The sequence below is a fragment of the Lissotriton vulgaris genome, unplaced genomic scaffold (genome assembly GCF_964263255.1).
Source record: "Lissotriton vulgaris unplaced genomic scaffold, aLisVul1.2 SCAFFOLD_663, whole genome shotgun sequence".
NCBI lineage: Eukaryota > Metazoa > Chordata > Amphibia > Caudata > Salamandridae > Lissotriton > Lissotriton vulgaris.
Window position 1 is genome coordinate 375761 of NW_028255020.1, and position 16104 is coordinate 391864.

The 16104-nt window shown below is 43.5% G+C and overlaps 1 protein-coding gene and 1 long non-coding RNA gene across 9 annotated transcripts in view; one reads left to right on the forward strand and one right to left on the reverse strand.

Annotated features, from left to right (window-relative positions):
• The window catches only part of LOC147659347 (kidney mitochondrial carrier protein 1), a 267840-nt gene that overhangs the window by 192083 nt on the left and 59653 nt on the right, over positions 1-16104 (forward strand). For all 5 annotated transcript variants that reach the window (XM_086951827.1, XM_086951826.1, XM_086951825.1 and 2 more), the window contains exon 9: positions 6480-6560. In XM_086951827.1, coding sequence (XP_086807953.1) covers positions 6480-6560 — 81 coding nt within the window. The remainder of the gene's footprint in view (positions 1-6479; positions 6561-16104) is intronic.
• The window catches only part of LOC147659348 (uncharacterized), a 138704-nt gene that overhangs the window by 33119 nt on the left and 89481 nt on the right, over positions 1-16104 (reverse strand). For 3 of the 4 annotated variants that reach the window (XR_015307281.1, XR_015307283.1, XR_015307282.1), the window contains one exon: positions 13584-13918. The exons of the other annotated variant lie outside the window; for it this stretch is intronic. This is a non-coding gene — a long non-coding RNA (uncharacterized LOC147659348). Of the gene's footprint in view, positions 1-13583; positions 13919-16104 lie in introns of those variants that run through there. 4 annotated transcript variants of the gene reach the window in all.

The window sequence follows — 16104 nt, forward strand, 5'->3', positions numbered from 1 at the left end:
GTGTTACATCGAATGCACAGAACAGAGTTTTCTGGCCAGCTCTTTGTGGGCTTTGCTTGCACTAAAAAGGGCAAGGCAGTGACCAAATGGTATACAACGGTTACCACGCATTTTTTACAACGCGGTACCGTTACGACGCTACTTTTACCACGCACGTCGTTACAACGACATGCGCTGGGGGGCGCTCCAGGATAGTAAATACTTTAATTTACTATCCAACTCCTTTCCCTAGAGTCCACGGGGACTGGAGTTGGAATAGTAAATTAAATAATTTACTATCCAGCGCCCCTCCACGCAAGTCGTTGTAACGACTTGCGTGGTAAAAGTAGCGTGGTAACGGTACTCGTTGTAAAAGTACGCGTGGTACCGTCATACATCCTGACCAAATGCACCACTTTGAATTGGGTCAACCCCCATATCAAGATATGGTATGAACTGCCAAATAAATATTCTCTAGAGGGGATTGACTGTTTCCATGGCTGTTTCCAGAGACTTCCTGGTTGTCGAAGTCGCCGGGCAGCTACGTCCTTGCATGCTTTTGCAAAGTAGTAGTACTATCTCATGTCTCTAGTACACAGAGATGGGTACTTTGCCTGAACTGTGTTGAATGGTTTCCTTGCTAAACTGGCGCCACCTCGCAGTAGGCACTGACAAATCTACAGGAAGATGTATAATGTTCATAGATTCCTCAACGCCCTCCCACGAGAACAATCTGGATGGGCTAGAATTGTGATTAATAAGATCCTGAGATATACAAACCTGTTATGTACTGGATTTGTCACTTTTGTGGCTCTCTTGGTTCTATTCCAGGGGATCCATAGCAATAGTCATAAGCATTGAATAAATTTCCGGCAACGTGCGGGGACCCCAGAGCACATATTAAATAAGTATATGTATATTTTATACACCTCCCATACTCCTTTAATCCGATGGACCAGGCACAGACTCCGGAATCTATCATTTGAAAAGTTTATTTCACCACGTCTGCTATAACTCATTCGGTCAACCCTGTGGCCTTGCTCACATAACGCGCAGCGTTTTAGTGCCTGTTAAATTAAAACGCGTGAAAGTTCCAATAAGAAAGACTCTGCCATCCGGATGCTATCTCCGAGGCACTTTAAACTAACCTAAACATTAAACAAATCATGTTTAAAACATTGTCATTATTTCTTACATCATGTGATTAAATTATTTTCATTTGAAAATCGTGAAATGTTAAAATATAATGTATGAATACACTTTTCCTTGATCTTTAAAAACACCCTCTTCTGAGCTTGATCACAAGTGTATAAATTAATTATTAACTGAATGAACGCATTTTGTTAGTTGAAACACAAACCCTTATATCAAATTATACTGAATGAAAATCAGCACCTCTCAGAAAATAGTTGATAAGCAAATTGCTAGTAAATGTACATTCAATTGTTGTTTTCAATATATAAAAATATTTTAAAAATTCACCGTTCATTTTGATTATCTAAATTACAATTACAATTCCAATCTGAGAGAATCTCTCTCTGCCTAAATGCATTACTACTCAATATTTGATATTCTTATACATGGTTGGTTTGCTCTGTACATTGACATCTGCTCCGGTGCTACTCGCTCATTTTCAAATGTGCACTAGCCCTTTAATAGATATTAAAATATGGCTGTATAGTAATTTGAGCACTTGGATAGGGTAGTTCTATCGATTTCAGTTTGCTTTAAAGGAATGCATATACCTCGTATGCATGCAAACCATTTGGGAATTTAGTATTAGGATCGATTATATATTTGCATTCCATCTGTCTAAGCTGCCATTCGCGGTCCCCTTCTCTTAATGATTTGGGGATAGCGTCAATCACAAAATATGTTTAAATTACTTCTTTAAGATGTTGGAGGATTAGACAATGAACTTGCGGAATTGTACTGCCTCCATGTGATAAGTCGCATCTGCACGTTAGTATGTATACTGCGAATTCTGCTCTGCAATTGCGATTTCCTCTGATTTGGATAGGTGTGGAGCTAAAGGGTGTTATGTATTCCCCGGTGGTTGTTCCATGAAGGCATGCTATTCACCTATGGCATTTCTAGAAGCCATTTTGCTGTTGTACCCAGGTCCTTGGGCTAGCTGTCTCTGGACTTCTCTTTACAAGACCATCTTTCACCGAGAAAGCTCTTCTGAATGTTAATTGTGGTGCATTCGCCACCGTGGGCCCCAACATAGCATCTCCTCTCACTATATGCCAGTGTTGTTGCTGATAACTCCTTCCTGTTCATTGAAGTGAGTTATCATCCTAATAGGTTGTTTACTTTGCTCTATATTTTCTTTTTGGAACAAAATGGTTTCCCTATTTTTTGCCTGCACTTTGTCAAGAGCTGATTTCAAAATGTTGTCAGAATAACCTCTTTCTTTTAAATGGTCTAACATGCCACCTTTTCCCACGTTCCAGTGTTTAGTTAGGCTACTGTTCCTTTTCAGCCTAAGTAGTTCTCCTTAGGGGATACTAGCCTTTAAATGGGGAGGATTAAAACTGCCAGAATTCAGTGTGGAATTTCCTGCAGTCGATTTTCTAAATAATCGTGTTTACAACTTGCCCTGCCTTACGTACACCTGTAAATCCAGAAATTCCACCCTACTGATAGTGCCTCCAAAAAGTAAATTCAGCTCATTCTGATTTATTAGTCTGATTAACTCCGTAGCTGACTGATCTGACCCCTTCCAGATGACAAACAAGTCATCAATGAAGCATAGCCATGTAATGACATGATCGGCCCACATTTTATTGTGGTCCGTGAGAAGCACCGGCTCCTACCGCCAGCCCACATGTAAACACAAGTAGCGGGGGGTGGGGGTGAAACAGGTGCCCGTCGCCAACTTGCGTATGTGTACAATTTCGCTTGTCTGGTTTGTAAAAGGTGCTTGATAGCACGTATCTTATCAACTTGAGTAATACTGGTGTAAAGAGTTAAAATGTCCAATGTCATTAGACAGTAATCATCATACCAAGGTAAGTAAGTAAATGTGCTTTAAAAAGTCCTCAGTGTCCTTCATAGAAGAAGGCAGTCTTTTCACATATGGTTTTAGAAAGTAATCGATATACGTTGATGTCTTTTCTAACAAGCTTTGATTGGTGGAGATAATTGGATGCCCAGGTAGTGTTTTTTCATCCTTATGGACTTTCCGAATCTTGCACATGATTGATATTCTTGGGAAACTCCTTCCATTTCTCCAATTTTGCATAGTAATCCGCTTTGACTGTTTGCACACTTTGCATGTTGCTTTTAACGTAACATTCAAGATCATTCAGTTGCTTGTTTGCCTCAGCAGTGTACATTGTAACGGGCCAGAGCACTACTAAGTTCTCACCGTTTACGCATTGTGGATGACTAGTTTTTTACAGTCATTGAGTTTCTTGATTAAGTTGTGGTAAGCCATGTATTGACCACTTCTTTTGAATTTTGTTTTGTTTATTTGTTTATAAAGTATTTTGATCTCACTCACCACACTGTCATGAAAGGAGTCTATTGCATCTCTAGGCATATATAGTACAAAATTAGATAATGATTTGAAAGGGCGAATCAATACTGTCACCTATTTCCAGTTCATTCTGGTCAATTATTTCATCAAGATCCACAAGTTGGGACACGCCCATGGCTTCGTATTAGAGTTCCTGCAGCTCCGTCAGTATTCTGATATCTGTAAATTGACTTCTTTCCGCACCGGGTCTTCCCTTCTGATTTCTCATTTTTCTTCATAAGATGTTATTTGGGCAATTTTAGTTTTCTGATGAATTTGTACAAATCCTCCCATCTTTCAGTGTGTGTGTGTATGTGTATATATATATATATATATATATATATATATATATATATATATATATATATATCCTTCTGGGACCCCCTGAGAGGGGGTTGGGGGCTCTCTACCCTGCCCCCTTTTCGTGTTTTCCACTCTTGTTTTGGGCTCTCTTGTGCCTCAGTTCTCCTGAGAAACAAGATGGTGGCCAACTCTTCCTGGTTTGAACAGTTTGGAATGTTGACAGTCAACTACCAGCCAATCAGGATCGCGCTCGCGCACGTACGAGTACGGTACACGTACGGTGCGCGGACCCGTAATCTCATATAGATATATATGTGTTTGTGAACCTAATTTTCGAAAAAACCACTGGAGCAATTTTCACCAAATATAGCAAAGGCACATCTGCGTACCAGTCCCTACAATTTTGCAAAGTTTGGCGTAATTCCGTTCAGCGGTTCGGACTGTAGCCGTGTCAGAACGTCCTATGGAAAATTGCATGGGGAAAACACGTTTTGGGACCCCCCTTTTTTCTCAGCCCCCACTTCACGAATCCCCCCGAAACTTTCAGGGAAGGAGCGGAGCGGAGCTGGCCAAAATTTTGGAAAATTACACGCAAATTCCTCAACCGGCGCCAAAGTTATTCCCAATAGAATGTTGCAGATTTCCTATGGTAGCTAGGTCCTAACTATATATACCTACTGGCTATCGTAATATATTATATATATATATATATATATATATATATATGTTGCTTTTTTTTCAGGGCATGTGAGCTGTTGATCACATACTTTGCAGAAGTCTGCCATCAAGTGTTGGGTCCGGATGTTTGCACTTTGTTTTTCTTCGAAGAAGTCTTTCCCAGTCATGAGGTAGGTGACTCCTCATTTCGGGGATAGTGTGCATGGGCATCAACTCCATTGTTAGATTTTATTTTTCCGCCATAGGGGTGTTCGGCTGTGAATTGCTGCGCTCTGGTTCAGCACCTTTTCTCGGGTTCCCCTTGGTGCTCAATCCACTACCCTCGATGGTATTGTTTCTCTATCTCGTTTCCCATTCTTTGTGTATAGTATTGGTTCTAAGTCTTTGATTGGAAAATTTGTGGAGTGCCATTGGGCCTACCCGCGTCGGGCCCGCTCGCAGTCAATGGAACGGACTCAATTTTAATTCTTTCCCGGGTGTCGTGCTAAGTATAAGCTCACTGACTTGCAAGATTTGTGCAACTTGTACCTGAAAGAGACACGTTAGTGATAAATTCCTTACCTTAGAATATCTACCTACCTAGGAGCAGAAATAAAATTGTTTAGGCCCACTAGGACGGTATTTTTAATCACTATACACCCACTGCACCACACATCACACCAAACATAGTCTTCCACAACAAAGTGCTCCTACGTAACTCCGCAAGTCGCAACACGCCCCAGTTCGTAGAGAGCTGGGATGGCCCCAATGATGAAACATGTCACCGTGGGGAGACCCTGGTGAGTGAGGGGACTCAAGAAAGACATTTTTCTTTCTTTCAGGCTCTTTTCTGACCATAGTGGCCAGGGACCACAGTCATACGTATAAGGAGGGCAACCTAGTCTTGTATCCTCCTCCTCCCCCCACTTTGTATACTAGACTGTTACTCCCCATCCACAAGGGTACCTTTACATATTTAGATTTATTTAATTACAAAACTGCTTGCTATTCTGATTTAAGCAAGTGAATCTATGAAAGATCCAATACTGAAGAAGAAAATTACTTACCTGTAACTGCAGTTCTCCAGTATTGGTATCTTTCAAATATTCTCGATACCCACCCTCCTCCCCATAGAGGCTCCCCTCATAGATCTGGATTATTTATTCCCACTTGTGCTCAAAAATTTTAGGGATTCGGCCTATGTTTGGAGTATACTAGAGGATGCTATTGTCTGATTGGTTATAGTTCAAGTTTGGTCCTTTTTTAAAAAGGACATTTTTAGGCAATTAAAATGAATTTGCATTGCCATTAGGGCCTATGATATTATTGCATACTGCTTTACTTTGGCACAGTGGGACTTCAACGACTGGGAATAATTCAAGCATGTAAATCTATGAAAGATACCAATACTGGAGAACTGCAGTTACAGGTTAGTAACTAATTTTCTTCTCTTCCAGGGGAATCCTTATCAAAGTCATAAACAACCCTCCCTCCTCTATGGGTGCATATAAAGCAGCTTATACATATTTTGTACATCTAGAACTGATAGCAGCTATCAGTTTTTTTTCTCTTAATATGTTCCACTGACATGACATCCGGAGGCAGAGTTGTGACTAGAGCCTGCTTGTCACTACTTTGGGGCGGTGGAGATCATTGCCTGGGAAAAAAAATTCAAGACCAGTCTGAAGCCTGGAAGGAGTATTAATGAGGTGAGGAATCTGCAGGTGCATTGCATGTACACCAGAAATATTCCTGGAAATAATTAACTTTTTCTTTTGGTTACGACCCTTGGCCCAACATCATAATCTTTTAAGATGTTAATGTCTTATGAAAGCAGCAAACCCCTGGGATCTAATCCCAAACTTTTATCCTATGTTTACTTGTGAGCCCTTTATCTAATCTTCTTTTTAATTGTTTACTCACTATTTTTCAAAGTGTAATAGTGTAATTATTATTTGCATAATTTGTTTTCCTAAATGTAAAACCACAAATCTTAAAATTCACATTTTCTCCACAGACCTGGAGGAATGAAGGTTTTTTTGCCTTGTATAAAGGATTTTGGCCAAACTGGCTGAGGCTCGGTCCATGGAATATTATTGTATCCTTTAATATGTTTGTAATTTTATATCTTCTTTATTGATGCCTTCGATTTTGTTGCAAACAATTTGCAAATGTTTTCCCTCTTTCAGGGCTTTGTAGTGGGATTGAATGTTATTTTTATTTTGTCAGGGAAATAGTGTAAATTCCAAGCAATTAATATGGGTTAAATGGAAAGTTACCCTGATTACCCTGAAGGTTTGTTGGAGGCCATGGGTAGCTATTGCTCTTTAGAGAGGTGATACGCTAATTTTCGATTTTCTTTTTTTCTTCTTGATGTTGGGTTTTGGTTGTGGAGAATCTGTAGTTCATGCACACTAGAAAAACTATTTTACCCTCTGTGAGTAGTTTGGTATGGTCTCCTGGGATCTATGAATGACAAGCATTTACAATGCAACGGTCTCGCCTTTGCAAACGTTTTAGCTATTGGCATTGTAAATGATAAACTTTTTATTTATGTGTTGGTTTTGAAAACAGATAAATAAATGGCATTGTCATTTACCATGGCAACAGCTTAATCTTTCGCAAATGCGAGACCTATTGCATTTTCAATGCAATAGGTCGCGTATTTACGCGAGTTTGTGCTTTAGACATTGCAAATAACAATGAGTTTTATTTATGTTTCAATAACCGAAACTTAAATAAAAGGTCTCACACTGCTGTCTCTCCCTAGAACACACACACTGCTGTTTCTCACACACACACACACACACACACTTCTGTTTCTCACACACACACACCGCTGTTTCTCACACACACACACACACACACACACACACACACACACTGCTGTTTCCACACACACACACACTGCTGTTTCTCACACCCACACTGCTGTTTCTCACACCCACACTGCTGTTTCTCACACACACACACTGCTGTTTCTCACACACACACTGCTGTTTCTCACACACACACTGCTGTTTCTCACACACACACTGCTGTTTCTCACACACACACACTGCTGTTTCTCACACACACACACACTGCTGTTTCACACACACACACACACACACACACACACACACACACACTGCTGCTTCACACACACACACACACACACACTCACACACAGCTGTTTCTCACACACACACACACACACTGCTGTTTCTCACACACACACACACACACTGCTGTTCCTCACACACTGCTGTTCCTCACACACTGCTGTTCCTCACACACTGCTGTTCCTCACACACTGCTGTTCCTCACACACTGCTGTTCCTCACACACTGCTGTTCCTCACACACTGCTGTTCCTCACACACTGCTGTTCCTCACACACAGCTGTCTCACACACAGCTGTCTCACACACACTGCTGTCTCTCACACACACACTGTAGGTGCAGCTAGCACAGGCCTAGCGCGTCAGTCAGTATATGATATTTATGAAGCTCTTCTCACATCCTCCTCTTCGCTGTCCTCCAGCTCCTGCACAGCTGCTCCCCGCCCTGCACCTCTCCTGCTGCGCCGCCCCCCTGCACAGGCCCTCCGTAGGTGGCGCAGGCTCCCCGACAGGTCCAAAAGCCGCTGCAGGGTTGGGTCAGGCGCTGCACCAGCTTCTGGCGCAAAGGAGCCTGTTCGTAGCAGCCGCATGCGCCGCCAGCGCCAGCCCGGACGCCCAGGGAAGCGACTCCTCGCCGGGGCCGACGAGGACACAAGCCCCCTCCCGCTACAGCTGCCACCATCTTCTGAGAACTCCAACAACAATCTGCCGAAGCGCAGTACAGGCCAGAGCCAAGGCCACGAAAGGGGACTCTGGGAAGTGTAGTGCAAGGCTGCGGTGGGCCCGCCCACTGCTGCGTGCGTACACTGGTGGCGATTACTGCGCGTAGAATGCAAAGGGGCTGGGAAACTTCCACAGACAAGCAAACAGAGCAGCATGGGAAGTGTGCTTCAGCAATTAAGATAGGCTGGCCATTCCCTTGAGCAAAGGATGGACAGAGACGCAGAGCAGAATGGGAAATGTAGTCATGAAAAGAGAAAAACCCCACTATGGGAGTTGCAGTACTAATAGAGAATGGCGATTTGGCCTCTGGCGCTCGAATTGGACTCTTGCTATACATACGCCTCTACACGAAGAGCAAGGCTCATGTCGAATGAATAAATGACCCCTGAGAAAAGCAGTTTTATGAGACTAGCAAGTAGGACCTCAAGAATCACGTGGACTACAAGGTTGGTGACCTGTTAATGAGAGAGGGAGGGGGCGGGGCGTGAGGTCACAGAGCTAGGAGTGATGGGGCTTGTAGTGCGAAGGTGACCAGCGCCGCTGGGCAGCCATTACAACTGGAATCACAATGTAAACACGCCGGCTTTCAAGCAACCTGGCAAACGCCTATTTATTTTACTCCTCCAGAGAGCTAAAGCTTCACCATTTGCTAGCACACTTGGGGGATCTTGTTGGGACTGGGAGCACTCTTCCTGTTTGTGCGCTTTGACTTACTCCTCCAATTCAAAGTGCTTGCCTTCTGGTCCTTCTAAAGTGTCATTTATCGCAGGATAAGCAGGGCTAAATGCAGAAGAATAAAATACCATGGACCGGCATAGCTGCTTGTGCACGTGAGAGAGATGGGAAGCAGACGGGCACCATACCTCACATGCGGCTCTGTGTAGATCCTTGCGACAAGCAGCTGTTCCGTCAGTCAGAGGCTCCTTTCTGCAGCCCCCTTATGTGTGCGAGTTAGGAGCGACCGCTCTGCGCACCGCCAGCTTTGCTCCTCCTGCACCCCAAGCCCCTAGGAGTGCCGATGCCGGTACCCTGGCCTGCGCCATAAACCTTGTGAATGACGACACAGCTTTCCAGTTTCCCTCTCCCTACTAGGGGCGCTCAGTATGAGGCAGCGCAGCAAGGAAAGTAAAATTAAACAAGCGCTCGCCATCTCTGGAAGTCAAGAGAGGAGCGCTCCACACCACCATGTTTCTCCGAGGTCCAGCAGAAATGGCTCGGAGAAACGCCCCATCACTTTCAGACTGGGGGGCGTGTTTTCCTTTCTCTCCTCTTAGGAATGGCTGGACTGTAAAATTCCAGCCAATGGGAAGAGGAGAGAAAGAAACTAAAAAACACACCCCTCAATCCGAAAAAGACGGGGCTTATGGGAAAGACAAACATCTTCTCAAATGGCTGGCCTCCGTTTAGGAAGCCAGCCAATGGAGAAGAGGGGCAAATATAAGCCCCATACTCTAGAAACATAAAATCTCGCCAGCGAGACTGCGCAAGCGCAGCCTACGCAGGCCGAGACCTAAAAAAGTGTTTGCTCCAGTGTGATGGCCACCACTTAGCACTCCAAATCCTAGAGGTGGTTCTGGAACCCTAATGCTTTTACATGACTGAACTGAGAAGTAACTCGCTTCCATGGAATCATGTTGTTGGAACCTAATGTTGTCAGGTCACGTAGGGTAGCCTGGCCTAGGGTAAGACAATATCAATAGAGGCACATGTGTAAAGGTTGCAAACCACGCAGCAGTAATTCAATGCAATATCACTCAAAAATGACACTACACCAATGTTTATGTAAAAATATGAGCTGTTTTATAAAAAATATGCTTTGCTCTTTTGTCTAGTATCAAACTTCAGTTAACGCAGTGCAATATCATATGTCAAGCAGGGAAATTATTAATCTTTCAACAGTTGCCAAATTATTTCATTAATCAGTTTCTCAGCTTAACAGCACATTACATTAGTCTCCAAGGAGCAGTGTCTAGACTCCTCCAAACTTTACTAGACTTGACTTCTCTGAAGTGATTTATACATTTACCCCCTCTCCACCTTTGACTCCAGAAGAATTGGCTAGCCTTACTCACTTTAGTTACTCTATGCAAGCTCTTCACTAGAGCTGTCAAAAAGGGCTGTTGGTATATAGTTATTTAATCACAGAAGGGGAACATCCTGCATTCAAAATTAAGTCTCAAAAGATCCTTTTAAGAAACTTGATGGGCATTACCCAGTACTAGCCCAATCCTTGTATGGCCAACCGGAAGTCTTTGCTCCTTTGAAAGAGAATCTATGGCCTCCAACTTCCCCCTCACAACCTCTCCTTACTTCGTTATGGGTTGGGCCCACTGGGCCTGTGTCTCCGTTCGCTGGGGGGAAAGACAAAAGGAACCAGTCTCCTCAGGCTGATGTCGCGGCCCCTCGTCCCTCCTCTCCTTCACCAAACCGCTCCTCCTTGTTAGAGCGGAGACAGGGAAAGAGGGCACACCAGCGGCGAGGAGCCGATGCTCACCTCCCGGCCCCTTTCTTCACTGGTGAAATCTCCGCCTTCCGAGAGGGAAGCGGAGTGACTGCGCATGCGCGGGCGGGTAGTGTTTTGAGATCGGAGTCTCCTCAGCTGCACGGAACCTCCTCCTTGGGTTCCGCCCACGCCCCGGGACCCGCACTCAATCCGCCAGACCTGCGCAGTGCCTGGGGCGAAACCTCCCCAAACGAACCCTCTGCTTCAGCCGACAGGCACAGCGAGATGGGGCAGCCTTCCCCACACGAACAGTCCCCCGCGCCGAGCAGTCGGCGATGGGATTCCTCACGCGATCTCACCGCCTCAGTCACCAGGAGTAGAGAGATAGGGGCAGCCTTCACCACATGGACAGTTTCCCTTAGCAACTCTGCGCCGGGCACTTGATTCCAAGTCCCAACCAGGAAGATCCCACTTCCCCTGATGAGGCGAGTTAACACCAGAGGTAGCCACAGGGGGTGGGGGAAACTCTGTTGGAAGTCTGATAAGTCCTCCTATGCTCTCTGTTCTTGTGGATTCTGACTAAGGCAGACAGGAAACTCTCACTCTAAATCTGCACCAGGACCCCTTTTTCTTCACTGGGCAGTGGAGGGAGCGTCACTCCAGTGCGACCTCTCTCACCCACTCTTTCCTCTGGGACCAGAAGAGAAAAGGCACCCAGGGTCTTCAGGATTTCCTACAGGCAGGGTCAGGTCAACAACTATAAGGGGAGAAGGGTGGTGAACCAGTAAGGAGCGTCCCTAAAATGGGAGGTCAACCCTCTGATGATCCTACCCCCGCCTTATACTCCAGCCAGCCTACACTGCAAGACAAAAAGACTGACCAGCATTCCGCCTTATATAGGCTGACCCTCAGAGGTCCAGAAGGGACCTGAAGGTTCTGGAATGCCCTACTCTATCTTATGGGACAGGTCCCAGGTATGACAGTTGTGACAGTTGGTAGCCACCATTTTGTGACTCCAAGGGAATTCCTGTCAGGAAAGGCATTTAGGCCTGAGGTGAAAAACTATAAGGGCGAAAGAGCACCTATCCCCCAGACCAACACCATAAAAATCTAGTGGACACAAAAATAAATAAAGGCATGAGGGGCAAAAAGGGGACAAAATAAATAATAAATTGGAGGGACTACGCAAAAGGTCAGACAGGTCTAACACGCGTCCCCCCCCAGCTGAAAGTGGGGAGAACTACCCAACCCCTTGGGAGTCCTCATCACTAAGGCGGAAATACCTAGAGAGACCGTCTGCATTGGCGTGGTCTACTCCGGGCCGATGTTCCACCCGGAAGTCTATTCCCTGTAGGGAGATGGACCATCTCAACAGCTTGGGATTCTCCCCCTTCATCTGCATCAGCCAACGAAGGGGTCGGTGGTCAGTCTGAACCAGGAATTGCGAGCCAAACAGGTATGGCCGCAGCTTCTTCAGAGCCCACACCACCGCGAAAGCTTCCCTCTCAATTGCACTCCACTTCTGTTCCTGGGGAAGCAGTCTCCGGGATAGGAAGACTACAGGCTGATCCAGGCCCTCTTCATTCAGTTGCGATAACACTGCCCCAATGTCATGTTCTGATGCATCTGTCTGGACAATGAACTCCTTGGAGAAGTCTGGGGCCCTCAGGACCGGTGCTGCACACATTGCCTGCTTCAGTTTTTCAAAAGCTTGCTGACAAGCCTCCGTCCAAACTACCCGTCGAGGTTGTTTCTTTGAGGTGAGCTCTGTGAGGGGCGCTACAATAGTGCCATACACCTTCACAAAGCGACGGTAATAGCCTGTGAGGCCCAGGAAAGCTCGGACCTCAGTCTGTGTCTTGGGGGGTTCCCAGGCCATGATTGCCTCAATCTTTGCCCGCAGGGGCTGCACTGTCCCCCTACCCACCAAGTGTCCAAGGTACACAACCGACTGTAGTGATGTTTACATCATATTTCATTAGATAGTTAGGTGGCTCCTTTAATGTTTCATTAGAATTATTCTATGTCAATTTTAGAATGTATTTATGTCATAGAGAATGTATTTAGAGTGCAAGCCATTACAGGGTTCTTCTTCAAGCTGGCAGCACCTTAATTGTATGTACTACTTAATTTGAGAATAAAAGAAGAATTATCCAAATCTGCTTCCTGGTGATTCACTACAAATTTGGCGACGAGGGAAACTACTGAATTAATGAAAACTTGTTTGTTCCTGCTTTATTGGTGACTTCAAGCGCATTTCCACGATTTAAAAAAAAAACGGAAATAGAAATTTCTTCGTTTTTCTACAGAGATGTCCACTACATTACAGTAAGATCTTTCCTTGTATTTTAAAAGGAAAGAAGAAAGGAAGCGAATTTGTTTATGTTTCTACAGCGCCGAGAATCTTGCCGTTTAATCAACCGCTGCAGCAGAGACGCCTTCAGGGAAATTCCTGCCACAGTCTCAAGAGGACATTGACCTTCACCTTCCAACTAATACATTTTCGAAGGTACGGCAGTGTTGAATGAGGCGCCTGCGGGAAGCGTGTGGAAAGTGCTGTTTAAACGTGTCAAAGCGGCATTGAGATAATTTAAAGCCTCTGCTTTGTTTTAAAACCTGACACGAGACCTGTTTACTTTTAAACACGTACCTTGCTCGTGGATGCGAGTTCAAACGCCGCAGCTTCCTTGCTCACATCTCCGTCACTCGGAACCCACGTCAACAAACACTGAGGTGCATTGTGGGTAAGACCCCACGTAAGGTCACGCCGGCGGCCATTTTTAAGTGGTTTTCGCCCGTTTTTTTTCACAATTTCACCGCTTTGCATTCATTTCTGGATCGGACACTGGCAAATCTTATGGGTATTTATTTATTTACTTCTATATTCATTTACAAATTCTAACAGTACATACAGTTTAATTCATTTAAGGTGCTGCCTACAATTAATTTGTCTTTTATTTGAACAAGACATTTACATATATTTTTATTTATTTACTTTACCTCATTCAGTAAGCCTGACACTAACAGTGCTACCACATCTGGTGATACGCCTGTACATGGTTTAAACTTAAATGCTCCAAGGGAGTTTTTAATTGTTCCTGGTGATCCTCCTGTTGCTTGGTTAGATTGGAAGGAATATTTTTTGAACTATGTTGCAAACCTGGAAGATGTAAGTGGATCTTTCACTCCTGAAAGAAAAAAAAGGATTTTATTGTTAGGTCTTGGTCCAGAAGGATTAAGAATCTACAATCAATTGGATAAAACTGATAGATCTAGTGGTGACGTTGACGTTTTCAATTCAGCATTATTAGATATTGATGATTATTTTTCTCCGTGTGTTTGCATTGCTGTCACCAGACATTCCTTTTTCCAACGTAAGCAAGAAAAATCCGAATCAGTAGAGGACTACGTTTCAGCACTTAGAAAATTAGCTATTAAGTGCAAATTTGCTCAACTCCATGATGACCTTATTCGTGATCAAATTGTCATGTATACCAAAACTAAAACCATTCAAAACAAGTTATGGGTTGAAGGTGATGGAACTTTAAAAGAAATTATTGCTATGGTCAAAAAAGCAGAACTTTCAGAACGTTGCGCAAAAGCTTCTCTTTCCAGTGAGAAAAAGGAAACTGATATGGTAAACAAAATTTCTGAAGGGAAATCTTTTGTTAAAACTAACAAAGACTACAGACCTGGCAATTCTAAAAAGGAGAATTTTGACTATAAGAAAACTCCTGAACCAGCATGTTATAGATGTGGTAGTCACTCTCACCTTGCTCATTATCCTAAATGTCCAGCTAAAAACACTAAGTGTTTGAACTGTGGAGTTATGGGACATTTTGCTAAAGCTTGTAAGAGGAAAGTATTTAAAAACTCCAAGAGTAAAATTGCTTGCATTCAAGAGGTAGCACAGGAGGGCACCTCATCGTCTGATGAAGAAGTACTACTTGTGCAAAATGTTGTAAAAAAAAAAGTAGTATTGAATATTTCTGATATTGATGCTAGTAAACCCTTATGTCAGGTATCGTTAGGTGGAGTCATGACACAATTGGCTGCAGACTCTGGATCACCATACACTATTGTGAATAAGAGTGTTTGGGATCAGAAATTTGTTAACCAAATTGGTAATTGGTTGGAACCCTCTGATATTTCACCTGTAAGTTATACTGACAACACAATTGTAATTTTAGGGTTCAGGCTTTTGATTTTCAAGTTTAAAGGAATGCATGCCACATGCAAACTTTATGTTTCCAAAGATGGCCCTTCAGTGTTGGGTTGGAGGGACCAAAAAAGTCTACATATAATTTTAGATCCCAACAGTAAGGAACAAGTTTTAGTTTCATGCATAAGTGAAGACACAAAAAAATGGGCCATGAATGAGTTTCCTTCTGTCTTTACTGGTACCATTGGTAAACTGAAAGGTTTTACACATCAAATTAGACTTAAGGATGATGCAGTTCCAAAAATCCACAAAGCTAGGAACATTCCTATGATTATTAAGGATGAGGTCAAATCCGAATTAGATAAATTGTTGAACTCTAATATTATTGAGGCTGTAGAAGCAGCTGAATGGGTTTCGCCATTGGTCGTCGCACGCAAGGCCAATGGCAAGGCCCGTTTGTGTGTGGATTTGAGGTATTTGAACAGTCAAATTCTGGTTGATCAATATCCACTTCCACGCATTGATGAAATGTTGTCATTAACCAAAGATGCAAAGGTATTTTCTACTTTAGACCTATCAGCAGCTTATCATCAAGTTGTTCTTGACCCTGAAAGTAAACACTTGACATCATTTGCTACCCCATTTGGATGCTTTAGATTTAAAAGAATGCCATTTGGCTTAGCCTCTGCGGCAGCAGTATTTCAGAGATTAATGACAAATTTGTTTGGGCATGTAAAAGGGGTAATTTTCTTCCAGGACGATATTTTGATCATGGGGAAAGATAAAGATCATCATGACAATCTCCTAAGAAAGGTTCTAAATATACTAGCTGATAATGGTTTAGTTGGGGAACTCAGTAAGTGTAAATTTTCGCAAAATTCCGTTACTTATTTAGGTCATGAAATCTGTGATGGAGGTATAAAACCTAAAACAAAGTTGGTGGAGGCTATAGTAAACTCTCCTGAACCTAAGTCCAAGGACGAACTTAGATCATTTCTCGGTCTAGCTGAGTTCTACTCTAAGTTTGTCAATCAATTTTCACAGAAAACTTTTCACATGCGGGTGCTCATGAAGAACAAATCACCTTTTGTTTGGGATGAAAAATGCAAAGCTGCATTTAAGGAAATCAAATATGCAATAGTTAATGCACCTATGTTACAAGGTTTTGATCCCTCTGCTAAAACATATTTGACCACTGATGCTAGCGGTGTA